Here is a 19,296-nt window from a genome sequence, read left to right as displayed (position 1 = left end):
ATACTCATGTTGCATCCAAATCCACCTCATTCCTTATAAAAGCTGCTCATTATAGAAGTTGAATCTCCTCTGTATAGGGCAGAAGAAAATAAACAGAATCCTGCAAAAAAAAAGTGAGAGGGAGAGGATAAAGACGTTTTACTCTGAAGAGCACAAAAACAAAACAATAAAAACACAAAACCCACCAAATCAATGAGGGTTACTTCTCTTGGTCTTCTAGAATTCTAGACATGCATTGGCAAGTTAGCTTTTAAGCAGTTTTGTCAGAATGTGTTATCTATATATTTGAACTTAATATATAATTATGTGTAATATATAAACATTTTTATTAAGAGCTTAAGTGTAAGAGAGAAAATTACACTACGATGGCTTCATAAAACAGAGGGGTCTATTCTCCCCAATTCCCCACTGCTTAAAGTTAGTGTAATTTTAGGGAGGTTGAGTGAAATGACCAGAGCATGGGTTTTATAAGTGGAGAGAGCATTGTATAAACAATAGAATCAAACAAACTTGGAGAAACCGAAAGCTAGCAAAAACAGCTATAATTAGGTATAACAAAAATCATTATAAATTACACATATAAGGATCCGGTTACTCGTTTTCTGTTCAGATTTTGGGGGCTGTTGGAAAGTGTCACACTTCTGTTGCTTTTCTTTTCACTCTATATGTTGCTATCTTTCTAATGTTAAAAGAGCTTGAAATTGCCATAATATACAGTACTTATGACACGGAAAACACCTCTGCCAAAAACATAATAGGAGAGTGTTAGGATGGAAAGGGATCATTGATACTAAAATCACTTATTTTCTGAGATGACAAAACCTAGGGACTAGACGGTTGGCTTTACCCAAAACCACGCAGCAGGGCAGCAAGCAGTCTGGGACCCCCCCCCCCCCCAGCCTGCTCTCCAGCCCTCCAGTGCAGTGCCTTCTACCTGCTTTTCCCTCCTTGCTAAGTTCTTTCTCTTCTAGAACAAATTATTAAGGAATAACTTTTCCTAGACCAAATTAGGCACTTGGCCACTTAAAACATTTCCAGTGGCATGGAACAGGGCTGCCGTGGGCTGTCTCTCCTGGAAATTATCTGATGAGACTGGAATGCTGAGAATTTGGCCTTCTTCACGGAGGTTGTCCAGCCTTGGGCCAGACGAGCATATTTAGACTGTTTGCCATAGTAATCCCTCTAGCACTCAGGCTCTCAGAGTTGAAAACCACTTTGGGGTTGTTCCGTCCCTCCCCGAGCTAGGTTGGGCTGCAGTGTCCACACCTGCAGGAGATGGGCTCAGGGCTTCATGACTGCAAGTCGAGGCCAATCCGTCCTCTTAGCCATTCAGTTTGTACAACTGATGGAGTGAAAGTATAATTTTATGGTTTTTCTCTTCAATTTCATATGCAGGTTCACCCATTTCTTCTGAAGTTTGTTTTTATATTTTTGTTTTTCATTTACTATTTTCAAGTCCCTAAGGAATGAGTCAAGTGAACAAACTCTTCTAATTGTGGGGGGATTTTTAGATTTTATAAGCACATCCATTTATTTTTATATAATTTGATAATATCATGGTGTTTTCAAATGCTTAGAAGCAGCTTGAGTAAATTAACTCGTCCTATGAGCTTGTTTATAGTATGTGCTAAGTTAGTGATTACAAAGACAAAAACATTAACTCACAGCCAAACTATTAGGAAGTTTGGTAAGATTCAAATAACTGAATTTTTATTATATAATTCAGCTGTATTTTTATTTCTACTTCTGAACTTTACTAACCATATAAGTTTTCCCCAAATCATCAATCAAAAGTATATAAAGTTTGATCTACTCATTCCATTTCCCAGAGGTAACCACTGTTCCTGAGCTTCAGATTATTTTTATGTACATGTATTGGTATGTATATAAAATGTACACACATTCCCAGCAAGTGGGTTTCTCAGAATATAATAATGAGTTATACCATCACATAGTGCTTAGGAACTTGCTAAGTTATATATGTCACAAATGTGATATCCATCCCATTTGGGGGGAAAGTTTAAGTTCTAATGTTACAGACATCAGAGCCAATTGGTACATCTCATACTGTTATTCCTTCCTTTTATTCAAGGACAGAGGAATAAAAATTATGAAATGCAATGCTTCCAGCAGAGGTCCAAAGGGAAGAACAGCTAGTCTTCATTAAGGTGGCCACCAGGGATGATACTGTGACACCAAATGTGCTGTAATTTTCCTTTGAAATAGGAAAGAAAAAAGTGGGGGGGAGGTGTTGCCAAAAATAATGCCATCAACAAGACCTGGGGGGAACTTTTGCTTAGTTCAAAGTACAAACTGTTTTCTAGAACTTTAGGAACTAATTAGAGATTATTTTCTGTCATAAAGAAAGGCCCAAAAAAGACCTCTCCTGGGTACTACTTGGTCTCTAATATATTTGACAGAATTAAAGATGGATGATTTTTTTTTAAAACCATGTTTCCTGACTCCTTCCTGTCTTCCCTCTTTATCTAATCAACCCCTCACTTATCCACTCCCCCAGTTTAGTGAGTTTCCACATCACCACGCAACTTACTTTGGCCTTAGTAAAGCACTAATTGACTGTATTTAATGGCCACTTAAGATTAAGAGAGGCATCTTTATCTTTAGCTGTACATAAGCAGTATGAATTTTCAGTAGGAAACATGAAAATGCCCACATGCCAGAGTAAATCTCAACAACTTATAGGGCTTGTTATTTATAAATAGGACTTTGCTTTTTTCTAAGGCTATTAATATAAATCAAAATTCTTCTACGTATTCGCTATGTTTACAAATATACCTTATTTCACATTCCTCTCAGCGACTGTCCAGTTAACTGGCATCATTCCCTGCTAAAGAGTACATTCATAACTTATCCAATAGGATTGTTTTACTGGATTTTCCTGGGATCCTCAAATTAGCTACATGCGAAGAGCTGGACATTTCCCTGAGTTAGCTTAAAAATATCTCATTTATTCATTTTTAAACTAGAGGGAAATCTTTCACAACCTTTTATTGGCTTTTTTGATGTCTTTATGCCTTTACTTTTTTTTTTTTTAATGTAGGCTCCATACCCAGTGTGGAGCTCAATGCAGGGCTTGAACTCACAACCATGAGATTAAAACCTGAGCTGAGATCGAGTCGGACGCTTACCTGACTGAGCCAGCAGGCACCCCTATGCCTTTACTTTTAAAATAAAATGAAATTTGTTTTTTCCCCACAACCACAGGAATTAAAACTTGTTGCAGATTTTAGTGTATTTAAGCATGAGACCTCTACATTTTTCCAATTTCCTTCTCCCTCTTAACTGTGCTAACTGAAACTAATCCAAAGGGAGCTAAACATGAGCAGCAAGAAACATCTTATTTTTTTTTTTAAAGATTTATTTATTTCAGAGAGAGCGCGCGCAAGCATGAGCAGGGGGAGGGGCAGAGGGAGAAGCAGACTCTTGGCCGAGTAGGGAGCCCAATGCGGGGCTCGATCCCAGGATCCTGGGATCAAGATCCAAGCCGAAGGCAGACGCTTAACTGACTGAGCCACCCAGGTGCCCCACACCTTATTTTTCTGTACCATAGTGAAGAAAATAAGTCCATGTCTTTCCTAATCATGAACTGTGAGCCTACAATCTGTAAGAATATAAAGGTACTTTGTAAAAAGAATGAAAACAGAATTTTTTGGCCAAACAAGACAATGTTTTAGTCTTTACACTGCCTTTCTATGGGCTGTGACATAAAACAATCACAGAACTTTCTGACCATTGGCTGGCGCTGACAAAATTATCAGGACTACTACCTTTTCCAGACCAACGACACTGAAAGAGTTAGAATCCTGGCTCTCCCGGAAATGTAGCTATCGTCTCTGTGATCCGCCATTTTCCCTGAAACAACTGCCGGTGAACAACAACTGCAGTACACCGTTCCATAGCATTATCCAGGCCACCTTTTCAACAAGAAGTCTGACCAGCAGGTCACTAAGTCCCTAGAGTAGGTCTGCACTTAAGATGTTTGTCCCTGTTCCCCCAAACTATATGTGGCACTAGAAGAAGGTGATATATTGCAAATACGGCCCTATTTTTACTGAGTGGTTTTTCTTATACAATTATAGAGCCAATAGGGAGAGATTAAGGAGCCATCCAAATCTACCAAGCTGGAAAACAGGAGCCCACCATGGGGAGTTAAGACTTTATTCCATTTTTTAAAACTCACCAGAGGAAGATCTTTGACAGTTTCCCTTTCTAAATCAGTTAGCAGTCACTAACGGAAAGATAACATTGTTTTAAATTCCTTTAGTACTGATCTTTTGTCTGTAGCCATGGAGATTAGATGATCTATCATCACAGAAGACCCCTTCATTTGAAAATAGTAGTCAGAAACTGCATACTTCATCAGAGTCATTCCCATTTAAGACCTACAAAAGGCTTAGTTTTAAAGAAAAATAAATAAGAGTTTCTCTGTACCCTGAACTTTGCTTATAAAAAAAGTCTATGTTACCCTTAGTAAATGAATTTTTAAATGAAAAAAAAAAAAAACCAAAAAACTGACAAGGGCAATAAATATAATGCCCCGACTAAGGTACCATCTTAATTTAGATTAAGCACAATGCAACCCAAAAATTATTTGAGAGATTTGGTAGGACTAATCAAGAAACACTGTGATCAAAATGAGATGATCTAATCAGAGCTCTAAACATTGGCTAATTTTTTTTTCAACAAATGAAACCTTTTGGTTCGTATATCAACATGTAACTGTGTTTTATCATTCTTCCTTCTTGGAGTTAGCTGCTAGCCATCATTCTTGTTACATACCTAAGGTTTAGTGCTTTGAATGTTGTTGGCTGCTAAATAACCATCAGAGGAGTCTGCCTTTTCCCCTTGCCCTCGAGTAGCAAGTAGAATTTATACTTTCTTTTTCTAAAAATCCACAGAGCATGTGTGTGGTGTGTGGAGTGGTGTGGAGATCTGTCCCATCTAGTAGGTTGCTAATCTCTATGCCACATCCTTTAGGGAGAGGAAGCAAAAAGCATTCCTGGTGAATCTGTCACAGAAGAGCAATTTACTGATGAAGAAGGCAACCTCATCACCAGAAAAGTAATCATCATTAGGATTTTATGCTTCTCTTGGAATTTAGATTTCCTACTGTTTGTTTGCTGTAGTGTCACCTCTTAAAATAGAAAACAGGAAAATCTCTACTTCTCACTATTGCTTCCTACAGATCACTCGGAAAATAATAAGACGAATTGCTATCCCACAAGAGAGAAAACATGATGACATGGTAATGGAGAGGGGCCGCCAAAGAAAAAGTAGAGGATAATTGCTTTGTGAACTTTCTAGAACATGCTGCTAACAGGCTGGCATCTGCAGTGTGGCAGCTTGAAGTGTTTGCTGCTTTTGACAACCTGTGCATTTGATCAGGGTCAAGGAAAAAGACTTTTCTTCTTAACCTTCTTTAACATTATATATTTTTTACTGTCTTCAGAGTTTTCACAGAGATAAGTTCATTTATGGAGGGTAGAATGTGCTGGTCCAAGCATGTAAGAGAAATAAAATAAAAACCCTCTATCACCACCAGCCCCCTGGGCAGTGCCCCCCCCCCCTGCCAGCCCCCCCGCCTCCGCCTTTACCTTGCCTGCTGCCTGGCCTGGGACCAGGACAGAGGGCGCTCACTTCAGCAAATGTACAGGGTTTAAATGTTAGAATGGCAAAAAAGCTCAGTTCAGGATCCTTACATCAAATCTATACATTTTCCCTTTCCAGTATGTTCTACAGGGAAATCTGAATTCCCTCCTCTTAACCTGAGGGGGGTTCTCCTCTTTGGGTTTATAACAGTCCATTTCCAGTGTGCAGGTGAAAGAACTAAACTCACCGCTGCGCAGTGTAACTCAGCAAATGCTTCTCCATCTCCCAGACAAAACACCTCTGGTTGTCATTTCTTTCCTTTTCTCAGATCTTTACCCTTTTCATTTTGAAAATAGAAACTCCAATAGCCTGTGTTTACGTAAGAAAAAGTGAACTGAAAATTTCTCAAGACTAACTCAGAAAAGTGGAAAGGCTACTGCGTTTCTGTCATAAAGCGGGTAAAAGTGGAGGATTTGTACAACCTTGCTCTTGGAGAAAAGTGTCCCTGGTGCTCAATGAAGAGAGGTCTTGTTTTATGGAAAATGGATGCCTGGTTGGAGTAAGAGGAGGGGGCTGGTAATTCCACAGATTAAAAGAAAAAAAGTCCCTCAGATCAACATTTCCATGGTGTTTAGTTCATGATTGGTGCTTTCCTGAGAGATTTTAGTCTCGACACAACAGATCCCTTAAAATTCTGTTGGCTTAAGAAGAAATAAATTATAATTTAATAATATTTTTTTAAAATTGGGGTTTGGGTGCCTTGAGGGCTTTGGTGATGATTACTACAAGAAGTGAACAGGCTACTCATTTTTTTAAATTTATCACTAACCTTTTTTAAAATTTTACTATTTATTATTTTTATTATCACTAACCTTTTATTTATCACTAACCTACTGAGTTCTTGTGAAGCATAGTTATGTTACTGTATTCATTCTGACGGTGCTCTCTAGCTTGCCTCCATGATGCTAGGCTGTGTGGTTAAGCCAAATAGATTGATTGCATGTATTTTGGGACATGAAGTGACAGTGCTTTCAACTGTGTTTCACTTACCCTAATCCAGCCTCAAGGGACCAGAATGGGAACCGCTGTATAATTAAAACTCTTTTACTATGGAATCTTAATGCGTACATTCCTTTTTACAGCAGGGAGAAGGTTATAAGGTGAAGACAACAAAGAAGGAAATCCGGCATGTGGAAAAGAAGAGCCATTCATAACAGTAAACGGTTAGTCAAGGCGATAGGTGTGTTCATACCGGCAACAGTCGGCCTTAACTTCCTATGAAACCTCTCATTTCACTGGATAAGTGATTCCGATCTCCTTGCCCCCCTCCCTCTGTTTTTCACTGAATTCCAGCTTTGAATACCCAGTGTGAAGTTGGAGTTATTTTTCTCTTTATGTACACATCCATACACACACTAAAACTCAGTTCACAGTCCATAAACTTTCTCCTCACAAATTAGTCAGGAATTTAAATGTAAATGGTGTTTGCAGAAGCAAATGTAAATAGTGACATTTGAGTCTCCTCTAAGAGCTGAGGCTCAGCGTGCAATGTTTTAGCATTCTACAACTAACAGAACTATCTGGCAACAAATAATTCTAACAGATGTGCTCTGATCCAGCCTTTCACCGTTTTAGCAGAACGGCATCTGACAATTTAATTTTGGTTGAAGTATAGTGGTTGCCAAGTTTAAATGAAATGACTGAGATCCCTATATACTACTTGGTGTATCTTATATAAACCAAAGCAAATTAAATAGAAGGTTAATGGACTACTATTTTTTTGAAAGTTAAATGTTTGGTAAGCTTTGTGTGAATTGAACTTTTCCTCATAGGTGAGGATATTTTCTTTAACATTGTTTTCTAAATTTTACATTGTCCTATTATTTTCTACATAGCTATAATTAGGAAAGGTCACTTGAAAGGTGAAAAAGCAGATGGAGCTTTGAAAAGAAATTTGAAAACCTCGCTAAGTCTGTGAGGTGAAGTGGCATGATTTCTTGAGGGCTGCATACGAACGGTTGTCTTAGCCCTGTTGGTCCAAATGAAAAGAATAAATTCCAGTTTGCACTTGCATACATCTTCTGTCCCCCAATTACCAGAATCCTGGTGTTGAGTGTGGAGGTGAGGAACTGAGAAATCTTTGTCTCATTGCCCTGAATTTTGTAGGTGAGGTAACTAAGGCCCAGATAAACTTTTTTTATTTTTTATTTTAATTCCAGTTAGTTAACATAGTGTGATACTGGTTTCGGGTGTACGATATAGTGATTCAATATTTCCACACCCGATGCTCATCACAACAAGTGCCGTCCTTAATCCCCATCACCTATTTCACCCATCCCCCCACCCACCTCCCCGCTGCTAACCATCAGTTTGTTCTCCATAGTTCAGAGTCTGTTTCCTGGTTTGCCTCTCTCTTCCTTTTTTTTTCCCCACTTGCTCATTTGTTTTGTTTCTTAAAGTCCACATATGAGTAAAATCATATGGTATTTGTGTTTCTCTGGCTTATTTTGCTTAGCATAATACTCTCTAGCTCCATGTTGCAAATGACAAGATTTTACTCTTTTTTATGAATGAGTAATATTCCATTGTGTATATATACCACATCTTTTTTTTTTTTCCCCTCAGATTTAGGATTGGGGTGAGGGTATGCGCCTGTTACTGCAGGCCCAGATAAATTTCTAACCCCTCCCTCTCAAAAAACCTTACCATGTGTTTATTCATGCCAAGATTTATTTCACTTCCTTTCATGAGGCTTTCTGCATAGGTACTGAGAAACTCTTAGTAAACAACTTCGTGTGGTACTTGCCCTCCCTGAGCTTACATTGTGGAGATTTAATGTTAACTCGTCCTAATTGATCATATCCGTATTTACTGGCACTGAGACAACTACCAAGAACTGCAGAACATTCTGGAAATAATCATATTTACTACATATCACGCCTCCAAGTGTTCCATCCCGCTCTTCATTTAATTCTCACAGCCAACCCTTTTGGAGAGATGCCCTTATTATCCCCATGTCAGAGGGGAGGAAACAGGGCCCAAATTGCCCAATGTCACATAAATTAAAAGTGGCAGAAATAGGATACCAACCTGCCACCAGAGCCAACACTCTCAACCACATTGACGGGAGACCTGACCCGGGTCTGAAGTGACAGACAGGGATTCCCTGAGAAACAATGTTTGAGCTCAGTTTAAAGGACTGCACGGGACGTGACTGGGTGGAGGAGGGGAGTTGGACGGTGTCTAGGGTAGCCCTCCAGGCAAATAGCAGCACCCTGCAAAGACCAGACCGGGGGGGGGGGGGGGTGTGCAGGAAGGGAGGAGCCATGAGAACAGGTCAGTTTAGCTGGCAGAGAGTTTGGCCCTTGGGTCTGCAGAGAGTGGAAAGTTGGGAGTTTTCAGGCCTCATGAGCCTCTCTCTAGGGATTCTGGCCTGTCACTAAAAGCAGAAGGAAAGCTGTGCAAAGCGTCGGGGTGGGGCGGGGTGTGATTGAATGTACATTCTGCATCACTCGCTCGAGGGGCAAGCAGAGAATGCACCGGAGGTGGCCATCACGGATGAGCAGAAAACCGAATAGGAAACTATATAGACGCTGGCTTGGGCTGTGAGGATAATGACAGGCAGGCTGAATCAGGAGACACCAACATGGCTTGCTTTTCACGCAGGGTGAGGGACAGGAGAAAATGACCCACGGCATCTGTGCCGCAGTATCTAGAACAGACCCACTTCTCGTGCATGCCTGACAGCCCAACCTGGGGCAAGACACGTGTACGCACAGTAGCTGCATAAAACGCTAAGTGTGAGTCCGCGGTCTTGAGTTGGTCTGCAGAAGCGGTTATAAGTGATACGTGAAATGAATCTAGAAGAGAGTTCAGTCAACTTCAATATGCGCCTCAGAGTTTGCCCGCTGGTTCGGTCAGCGTCAGACTCTGGGTGGTAAAGGACCAAGGCGGTCGCCCCTACCAGCTGAGCCATTTTTCTAGAGCCACATATACCCAGTATCTATGAGTAAATGACGCCAAAAAAATAGAACCGTGCTATTCTTCTAGGTCCTTCTGAGTAAATGAATACAGACAGGACAGGGTCACTAAATGTACAAGAGGCCTTCAAATGACAAATAACCCACCCCGTAAAGAAGTTGTCAGGGCTTTGGCTCACTTGCTCCCCCACTCAAAGAAGAGAGAAATTCAGAGAGAAGTCACAGGAATGTGAAAATAACTCCAGCCTAAAGCAAACTTAATGCGTCAGATGGAAAGAACAGTGATTTGACTGTAAGCCTCACGTTGCTCTCCAGGGTGCTTATTTACCTTCCATAAGTGAACTTAGGAAATGAGTCCAAGAACACCACCTGGATTTCCATGACACTGAATGTGTGCTGCGGAAAAATCAATTTGCAAATATATTGAGAGTTTTTATAGCCCTGCTGCCTGCCCTTTTTTAAAAAAAAAAACTGAGCAAATGGAATGCTGCCAAATTTCACTGAGTCTCAGATGGTGACATCAAAATTTTTATTTTTCATTTTAAAACCAGTTTTATTTTGAGCTATCTGAACCCTGCACCCGCTTTTCTTTAATACCAAGTCACAGCCATCCTGTTTTTAATGTTTTTAAGGGAAAAGCAAATGGCTTACAACAGCTATACAGATTTGTACATAGTATGCACAAATGTACTAGAATGTACTAGTATGTAGTGATTTGTAGTTTACAAACTGCTTTTACATTTTTGTCTTATTGTATCCTTCAAACAAGCCTCTAGAGAGGTCAGGCCAGTTTTGTTTGCTACCTTCTACAGATGAATATTCCAAGACTCAGAGAGGTCAATGACATTTCTACTGTCATACAGCTCGATTGGTAGAACTAGGACCTGAACTCAAGATGATTGATTCTCCACCTACTGCCCTTTCTATTGCACTTAGCTGTGTTACTGAAATTATTTATGAATAATAGTCATGATATAGCAAATGATTGCGTATGCCAAGTAGTAGGTAAGATCATTACATACATTACCACATATAATCCCCAAAACAATGCTATAAGGTAAGTGCTACTATCTTTTTTATTAATGAGGAGACTGAGGTTGAGAAAAGTTAAATGATTTACTCCAGGTCCTATAGAGCTGACGAACAAAAGAATGAAATTTGAACTTATCCAGAACCTAAGTTCTTAACTATTACCCGTATTCATAGTTAATTAGTATTTGATGGTGATTAAAGAACTAAAAGCAAATTTGAATCAAATAGATGTCCATAGGCAAACTGTAGTAAACGTCTTCATATTTTACACAATGAAAATACTCAGATTTTTGTTCTTTTTTAAAATAAAGTAGAACTTCATTTTTAAGGTAGCCATAATCCCCAAATGTTTACTTCATAAATACCATTAGAGGGCTGATTAGTGAGGTTGTAGCAAGGGAAGGTCCCCAGATAGAAACCATAAAGGACTGTGGACCAGCTGTGTGCCACACCTCTTTGCGGGAAATGCTCAGGATCTCACGGCCAGATGGAAGCTGAGTGTGAAAGAGTACCCCGCTTGCCAGAGGCAACACTTCTTCTGAGCCAGAAAGTTGATTCATTTTTTTCATTCCTTCAAAACATATTTGAGCTTCCACCTGTCTGAAAGTGGAAAGCGAGATGTACAATGGTGAAGAAAACTTCCACGGTCCCTGCCCTTCCCAATGTCTCATCCCACAAGGGGGAGCGAGATGGGACAGATGTTTAAGGGCTGAAAATATAAAATCCAAGTGCCAATACAAGAATAATGCAGAAACGTAGTTAGACCTTTGGCAGGTGGGGAAGGTCGCTCAGAAGTTATGACAAGGGCTAGGACCTGGGCAGTGGTTTTAGGAAAATCAACAGGTGGATTAGCTTGGGGGGAGGATGAGAAGAAGGGTTGAGTCAAGAATGACTCCCAGGTTTCTGGCTTACACAACTGGGTAGTAAAGAAAGGAACAGACGCAGGATGGGTTTTAAAAAGAACATCAAGCACTGAGGCTTGGACTTGGGTTTGAGGGTGCTTATGAGCCATCCAAGTACTGTATTAGATGCACAAGTCTGGAGCTCCGCAGAAAGGTTGGGGCCGCACCTATAAAAATGTAAGAGTTCTCACTAAAGAGATAAATGTTGAATACCAGAGAACAGATGTGATCATCTAGGGAGAGGGTCAAACGGAGTAAAGAAGGAGCTCAGGATTGAGTCCTGAGGAATAAGATTTTAAAGAGGAATAGAGTTTAAAAGGTTGCCTCTGACCTCTTCCTTTATAGAAATCTCCAAACTATTCTATATCCTCTCACCTAAGATCGCCGACATGTTCAGCCTCAGCCCTCCAGCATACTTGTTTGGTTTTACCTCAGGATAGCTCATTCCATGCAGTTTCATGGCAGTGGATGAGAGAAACGTTCCTATAGTATAGATTAGCTAACAGGCTTTTGTAAGTAGGTCACTGTGTGCGTTTAGAGCTCCTTTACTTTTTTTTTTTTTTAAGATTTTATTTGAGAGACAGAACGAGCAGTGGGAAGGGGCAGAGGGAGAGAGAGTAGCAGACTCCCTGCTGAGCAGGAAGCCCAGTGCGGGGCTCGGTCCCAGGACCCCGAGATCGTGACTTGGGCTGAAGGCAGATGTTTAGCCAACTGGAGCTCCTTTACTTCTTAGCTACTATGTGCAAAGGCTTGTGACACACTGTGTAAGTGGTAGGGAGGGTACAACGCTGTAAGACATTATCCTCGGTTTGACATTATTATCTGAGAGAACTCCTGCCCATTTTAACTTTACAGTCTAGTCCAAGGGGCACACATGATCATAAGTCACACAAATCAAAATACATAAATGTAATAAAAGATAGAAACAGAATGCTCAGGGCATCCACTGGAAGATATAATTACCTCCAACAGAGGAGATCTTTTAAAGTTTCTTGGAAGTGCATATTTGAACTAGTTTTTGAAGAAAGAGTAGCATTTGAGATAGGGCAGTATGGAGAATCAGATGACCTTTGCTTAGGAGTTTGGTCCTTATCCTGGATACTGTGGGGTACCACTGGAAGCTTTGTATAGGAGAATAATATAAGATTTAGGTAACCCTAGCAGTAGTAGAGGGAGGACAGAGTTTGAACATAAGGGCCTCGGTTCTGAGACACAGATGAGGGCCTGAACCGGGGCAGAGAGAATGAAAAGGAGAGAACAGATTTGAGGAACCAGATTAGTTCTGTGTTGGGAGGGAAGGGTGAGAGTTGAAGACATCAGGGTTGCTTGTATAGAGGTAATTATTTAACAAAATCATAGAACCTAAGACCACAAAAACAAAAGGAGGGATTGACGTAGCCTGGGTGATGAAGTAGCTTCATAGATGGTCAACATGCAGGGCCCTCGACATTAGTCAATGATTAGGGAGACAACTCTGGGCCAGAGATCATAGTGCGGTCATTTTTGGTATTTGGGGGAGAAATGAAATGGCCTGAGTGGAGGGAATTGCTGGGGAGCTTACTAGCTAGGTGAACTTAGACTGGTTCTGTGCCTTAATTTCCTCACCTCTACTGGGATAAGAATAACATACCTCGAGGAGTTGTTGGGAGAGTTAACTGAGTTAATACAAGTATATCACTTTAAATAGCGACAGGCAAGCCCATAGTAAGCACTGGGCAAGTTCAGCTGTTAGTAGAATTAAGACAGCCCAGAAGAGCACCTTGACGAGCCTGATCAGTGGCAAGTAGACGAAGATGTGAGGGGTGCCAGGAACAGTGGGAGAAGTGGGAACAGCAGTGTCACTGATGTTCTCTGAGAAATCAGGGATAACTGAAAGTATTCTGAAGTGTAAACTAATATCACATGCAGAGAAACTCCAGGGGAAATTTTAAGACAGGCATTCTCATTCCTCTTTACTAATGCATGAAGAGAGAGAGACAGTGAAACCCCAGTGGTCATAGTTAATGACAGGTCTGGATTTTCACCCAGCAGATTCTCCTGATTCTGCTTCCCAGAAGTCCGAGGTGCAGCCTGAATTTCTTCACTCCTAAAGATTTTCCCTGAATTTATTTGGAGTAGATATGTTTTTATATAGTTTTGTTTTTATTTTTCTTACCCTTTAAAAAAATCCCTAATTAAACAAAAGCCTTGGCTTTGAGGTGAAGAGCAAGGGTTCTAGAGTCAGGTGGCTTGACTTCTGTTTCTCGCTCTACTATGTACTAAGTGTGCAAACTTGTGCTTGTTTTATAGCTCTGAGCTCTATTTCCTTATCTGTAAAATGGAAGATACAACAGTACCTTATTGTTATTAATATTAAATGAGCTAAGCCACTCCACAACAGTGCCTGGCATATAACATTTAATAATAATAGCTGTACAATTTTATTAGTGCTGTATGTTTTTTACTACCAAAATATAGATCAATATTTTCCCTGTATTTTTTTAACTGGCCCTATTTTAAAAATCACAGGTCACTAGAAAAAAAAAAAAAACCTCAAAAAAGCCCCACTTACTGGTAGCAGTTGAACAAATCTACATGAACTGGGAGTTATTTTTAAGTTGCACTGTAGTTTTTATTATGATTACATGAAGTAACTAGAATTAATGCTTAGAAAAAAATTGTTCTTAGCCCCATGACTTCTATAATGAGAGAGACAGAGGGGAAGGAAAGAGAGATGGGTAGGAAGAGAAAGAAATAGAGTAACAAATCTACGTTCTTGGTAGGCTATTAGGAAGGCGTATCAGAAAAGGCTTTCTCTCCTAAAGCTGTAACAAGCAAAGTCTAAAGATGAGTAAGAGTTACCCTGCCAAGGCAGATCTCCTTAGGGAGAGCACAGTCTGAACTTCCATGGAGATGACATTTGACACAAACTTGAAGGATAGAGAGGAGTTAATATAGGTGAAGATTAGGGGAAGAGAAGTATAGGTGGATACAAAATCATGAGCAAAGAGAAGGAAGTTGGAAACTTCCAAACATGTGTTGATGACTGACATGCAGTCTAGCTCCTCCTAGTGTGGTCTGTGGAGTATCAACATCACCCGGGGGTCTTGTTAGAAATGCAGCGTCTCTGGGTTTACCCTGACCTCCTGAATCAGAATCCACATTTGAAGATCCCTTGGGTGATACATGAGGACATTAAACTTTGATAAGCAGTGTTCTAGAATATATCACTGGCTCTTAAACTTGGTTGAACATTCAAATAATCTAGAGAGTTTTTTTCAATGTTTTTTGATGTTGGGCTCCACCCCAAGAAATTCCAAATAAATTGTCATGGGATGTAGCCTGGCTACTGGGTTTAGTTTAGTTTTGTTTTTTAAGCCTCCCAGATCATTGTAATATGCACCCAAGTTTGAGAACCACTGAAAATTGTCAAACAAAGCCACGAAGAGTCGTAGGCATTGAGGCTGATTGGGCTGAACTGCAGAGAGCTTCATATATCCAGCTACAGATGGGTGATTTTTGTTTTTAAGCTGGGCACTAGGGGCCAAAAACCACTGTATGTGGACTTATAAAGGAAATGGTGGTTCGAAGCTCAAGCATACCCCTGACTTGAAAATGGATATGGAAAGCACAACATTCATCTGTAAAATATAAACTTCCATGAAAATCCACTGAATAGCTGTTTTTCTATACATGAAAAATGTTTAAAATTAAAAAAAACATTATAGTGGAATGACTAAAAGGAATGTTTGTTTTTCTGAGTTGTTTTCTACTATCTTTGGGTTTGAAAAGCATGCAAAACCCAAAGACAGATTGCTAAATGCAGAGGCTTCTATCTCATGTATTACCTAAACCCCAAAAGGGAAAAGGACTCAAATTCTATTTCTGAAATGTCATCTCGATGGCTCCTGCCCTCACACTTTTCCATCAGATGGCGCTCTCATCACAATTTGTACAAGGTCAGTATTTTATAATAGGCCTATGGTCTCTGGGCCAAGGCGCTCATGCTTTTTGTAGAACGCTGTAGTTGGTATAAGGTCTTTTGTCCAATGAATGACCTTCCACACTCTGATTGCATGACCAAGAACAAAAGCGATTTACAAGGGGAACTCACTCCCAATTTTTTTTTTTTGAACTATCACTCAAATCCTACCTGAATATAAATGGATATAATGAATAGCATTTTAAAAAAAATTATAGAAACATATCCAATATTTCTATAAAAGATAAAATTTGCTTGCACTGAGGTGATAAGAGGAAGACCTTGCTTCTTATTGCAAGATTAACCTGGGAAATTGGATTGGCTTTTGGAAGACAGGATGCAAAACAAAAAAAGTCCAACTGGGTCGTAGTGATGATTGCATATCTATATAAATTCCCTAAAAGTTATCAGACTATATTTACAATAGATAAATTGTATGGCATGTAAATTATATATCAATTAAGCTGCACAAAGTGGGGGGGGGGTGCTTCAACTAGAGAAAATTGCTGAGGCCCATCCCTAGGAAGACAGAAGGGGAACACTGGGGTCACGTTATCACAGGGCCATCTAAGAACCCTGGTGCCCAGAAGATAAGGAATAAGTGGTAATAACAGGGGAGAAAATCCTGATTTCACTCGGATTTGCCCACTTTCTGGGACACGGCCTGCCCAGATGAGTCATTTTCTTTCTCTACCATTTCTGCAGAGTCATGTTGGGTGCGGCGTGGGGGGGCAATATTGAAATCACCCCAGAAGGAATTGACACTTTGATGTTCTTGGCTCTAAGCATTAGTGACCTGGGGCATGGAGGTTAGTAGCAGTTTTCATACAAGAAAGGAAGCAAGAACCTAGTAGAGCAGACAGAGGAAGTGCTATACCAACACGCTGACCTGAGCCAAGGTATCCTGGGTGATCCATCTTAAAGGGAAAAGGGAAAGAAACTTGTCTGGGGTAAGTGAACAACCTCAAGGTCACTGAGGACACATGGGCCCCAACAGAAGCACAGTTCTGAAGGTGCCCCTAGACCTGTAGAAATGGGGTGTTGCTTACCAGTGAATGAGCACGATTGTTCCTAAAATTGTTCTTGCCTTACTCAGGTTTTCTCTAGGGGCTAGGACTTGTTCTCAGGCGGCATTCAAGCGTGTCACCTTTTCACACTGAAAGAGGAGGACGAACTATATGTAGGAAAATTTTGTTTTATGAAGAAAGCGTGCATAGCAGAAATTGTTGATTTATTTTGACTGTATTGACTGGTTATAAAACACTGATACTTTATGCCGTGATTATCCAGTAAGACAAGATATCCGCGGCCCCCATAAAGAAGCTCAAATATAATGAGTCGATCTTGTCCGTGACTGATGTGGGGCAGGAGGAGGGAAAAAGTATTCTTTGCAGCGGTGGAAGACAGTCTTTAATTTTAATTTGCGCATGGAAAAGCAGTTTCAGAGTAATGAAGGAATGATGCTGTTCTCCCTTTTTGAAAGATGAGTTGCACTTTGGGGAGTGAACACTTGTTATAAAACGTACGGACGTTACTGAAATAATTTATCCTGACTCCGTATCCCTAGCCCTTTATGCCCATGAGAACCCCAGACCCCTGATATTTTGATGTTGATCGAAATCCCAGAGAGCATCTCTGTCAGCCTTCTCATTTTATAGATAAGACGAGGCCCAAAGGGCTGGAGGTGGCTTTCACGAGTACCTGAGTGACCTGATCAGAGATGGCAGGCTCCCTCGAAGAGGGTCTTTTCCAACTCATTCTCGAAAACCACAAAGACAGTGATCAGTGTGCTGTGGAAAGCATGGGTTACCTAGAAAAAAGTCACTGCCTTCAAAGGGCTTGCGGGTACACCTCAGGCTTTGTCCTAGCAGATCACATTGGTCAGATCATCCTGTGAAACCCCCCCCATTAGAAAGTAGACGCCCCGTTCTCTCAGGCTTTTCTGTTGAATGGCAAGGAAGGGTTAGGCAAATTCTTTAAAAAAAAAAAAAAAGGAAAGCAAGCAAGCAGGCTAAACTCATTACCTATTTTCTCTCTTTCCACAGGATCATGTGTTTTTACTGCCAGTATTGAGAAATTCATGGAAGATATGTCAGCAGGAAGTAAAAATTCACGGAGAAGGGTGTGTGTGTTTGCTGCTTCCACACATTAATGGCATGATTTTTTTTTTTTTTATGCAAAAAGAAAAAAAAAAAGAGAACTACCCACATTTTAATTTAGCATGAGCCAATTTACAGAGCATGGAAATTCACTTTCACTCCCAGGATTGGCGCGTGTGCAATTAGCAATGCAGTGTATATACAAGAAGCCATGCTGTTAACAGTTTATCTTAAGTAATTTGGTGTCATTTACAAAAGGAAGAAATTCCTGCCGCCAACACGGACAGAAGATGGGACGATGAAATCACAGAGAAACACTAAAATTACTAACTCCACAACAGCTCGCCTTATTTTTCTTGGACCCAAACTGTCAGGGTATAAACACTATTTGTTTCTTTTTTAAAACATCTATAGTTTTGCTGTAAATAATAACACTGTATAAATTCTAACAGAAAAATAGAATAAATGTTGATAAGGCACTGCCTCTTAGAACACAAACAGAATATTGCAAATGCATTTAACATACTAGGGGTCTCAAGTGACCACCCTAGAAGAGGGGGGAGGGATTCTGGGTGGGGGGACCTTCACTGATTCTTGTATATTAGCAATTATAATGTTTGTATATGCAAAACTGCTAGCTTGATTTAAAAAAAAAACAAAAAAAAACAACAAATCTTTAAAATCTGCTGCAAATTTAAAATTCCCCAAATGAGGAATTCTGTAGTTCTGTGAAAAAATTTTTTCTGCAGAATACTAATATTTTGATGCATGTGTATCACCTTATTTTGATTAAATCTTTTCCAATTTTGCAAACACTACAGTATACTGCAACACAGAAGATTTTATCTGTAAACACAAAGCCCTTCATCTAATATTTGTTGCTATTGCCAATTTTTCAATGAAATGACCTAAAAATGGAAAAAAAAAAAATCCCTATACGGTAGTTGCTTTAGGGGGAGGGGGTGCTGTTAGTGCTTAAAAGGGGGTAATGCTTGCCGCTTTAGAGGTGGATGGTGCTCATAAGAGGCCCCAGTCGGGCGTATTTAAAATGACTGAACCGAAATTCTTAGCTAGTAGAATGGCAGCACGCTGTACAATTACTACTGTATCGTGTACTGGCTATAAGATGTAGACACCTTTGAATAAGCCAATCATTTGTAACCATTCTAGCAGTGTCATATTAGGTTAATAAGGCTGCTGTGTTTTAAAGGGCATTTTTATTTGGGTTTTGGTGAAATCCTTTAATTTGTTGATTATATTCATATAAAATCAGCATTCATTGACACATAGCTCTAATGACATATGTATGAAAAACCATACACTGGATGACCTAGTCGATTATTTAAGCCTAAAATAAATTGTGTTAAACTCTTCACCCACCTCTGCTCTATAGTGTCCTTGTGTTCTCTGGCAAAAGGTAACCGTCTGACTCCTGGGCGTCTGGCCTCCCCAGCCCCCTCCCCGGTCCTGTTCCAGCCCCTGCCTCCGGGGTCACTCGAGTCCCTAACGTTCAGTTGTGCCCCGCAGACTCCCAGCTTGCAGAAATCTGTGGAGGAGCCAAGACTTAAACATTAACTGACAACTGATCTTTGCCCTCATCTGGTTTGTGCTGCCCCCAGAAAAGTGGGGAATTGGGGCTATTGCAACCGCATGTCCGGAAGTTGTACACAGACCCTTGCAGCAAGCATCCAGCCTGCAGTTGTTTTAGCCCC

General features: G+C 40.3%; 1 protein-coding gene across 2 annotated transcripts in view; it reads left to right on the top strand.

Moving 5' to 3' along the window:
• The window catches only part of ANK3 (ankyrin 3), a 329,559-nt gene extending 310,600 nt beyond the window's left edge, over positions 1 to 18,959 (top strand). For both annotated transcript variants that reach the window (XM_064594667.1, XM_045877891.3), the window contains 4 exons: positions 4,999 to 5,082; positions 5,207 to 5,266; positions 6,753 to 6,833; positions 17,531 to 18,959. In XM_064594667.1, coding sequence (XP_064450737.1) covers positions 4,999 to 5,082; positions 5,207 to 5,266; positions 6,753 to 6,824 — 216 coding nt within the window. In that variant the 3' untranslated portion in view covers positions 6,825 to 6,833; positions 17,531 to 18,959. The remainder of the gene's footprint in view (positions 1 to 4,998; positions 5,083 to 5,206; positions 5,267 to 6,752; positions 6,834 to 17,530) is intronic.
• Positions 18,960 to 19,296: the final 337 nt, after the last annotated feature.

This window comes from Mirounga angustirostris, unplaced genomic scaffold (genome assembly GCF_029215605.1).
Source record: "Mirounga angustirostris isolate CCGP_5_RB_7025 unplaced genomic scaffold, mMirAng1.0.hap1 SCAF_6, whole genome shotgun sequence".
Lineage (NCBI taxonomy): Eukaryota > Metazoa > Chordata > Mammalia > Carnivora > Phocidae > Mirounga > Mirounga angustirostris.
Note: the sequence above shows the minus strand (reverse complement) of the source record. Positions and strands in the feature narration are given on the sequence as shown.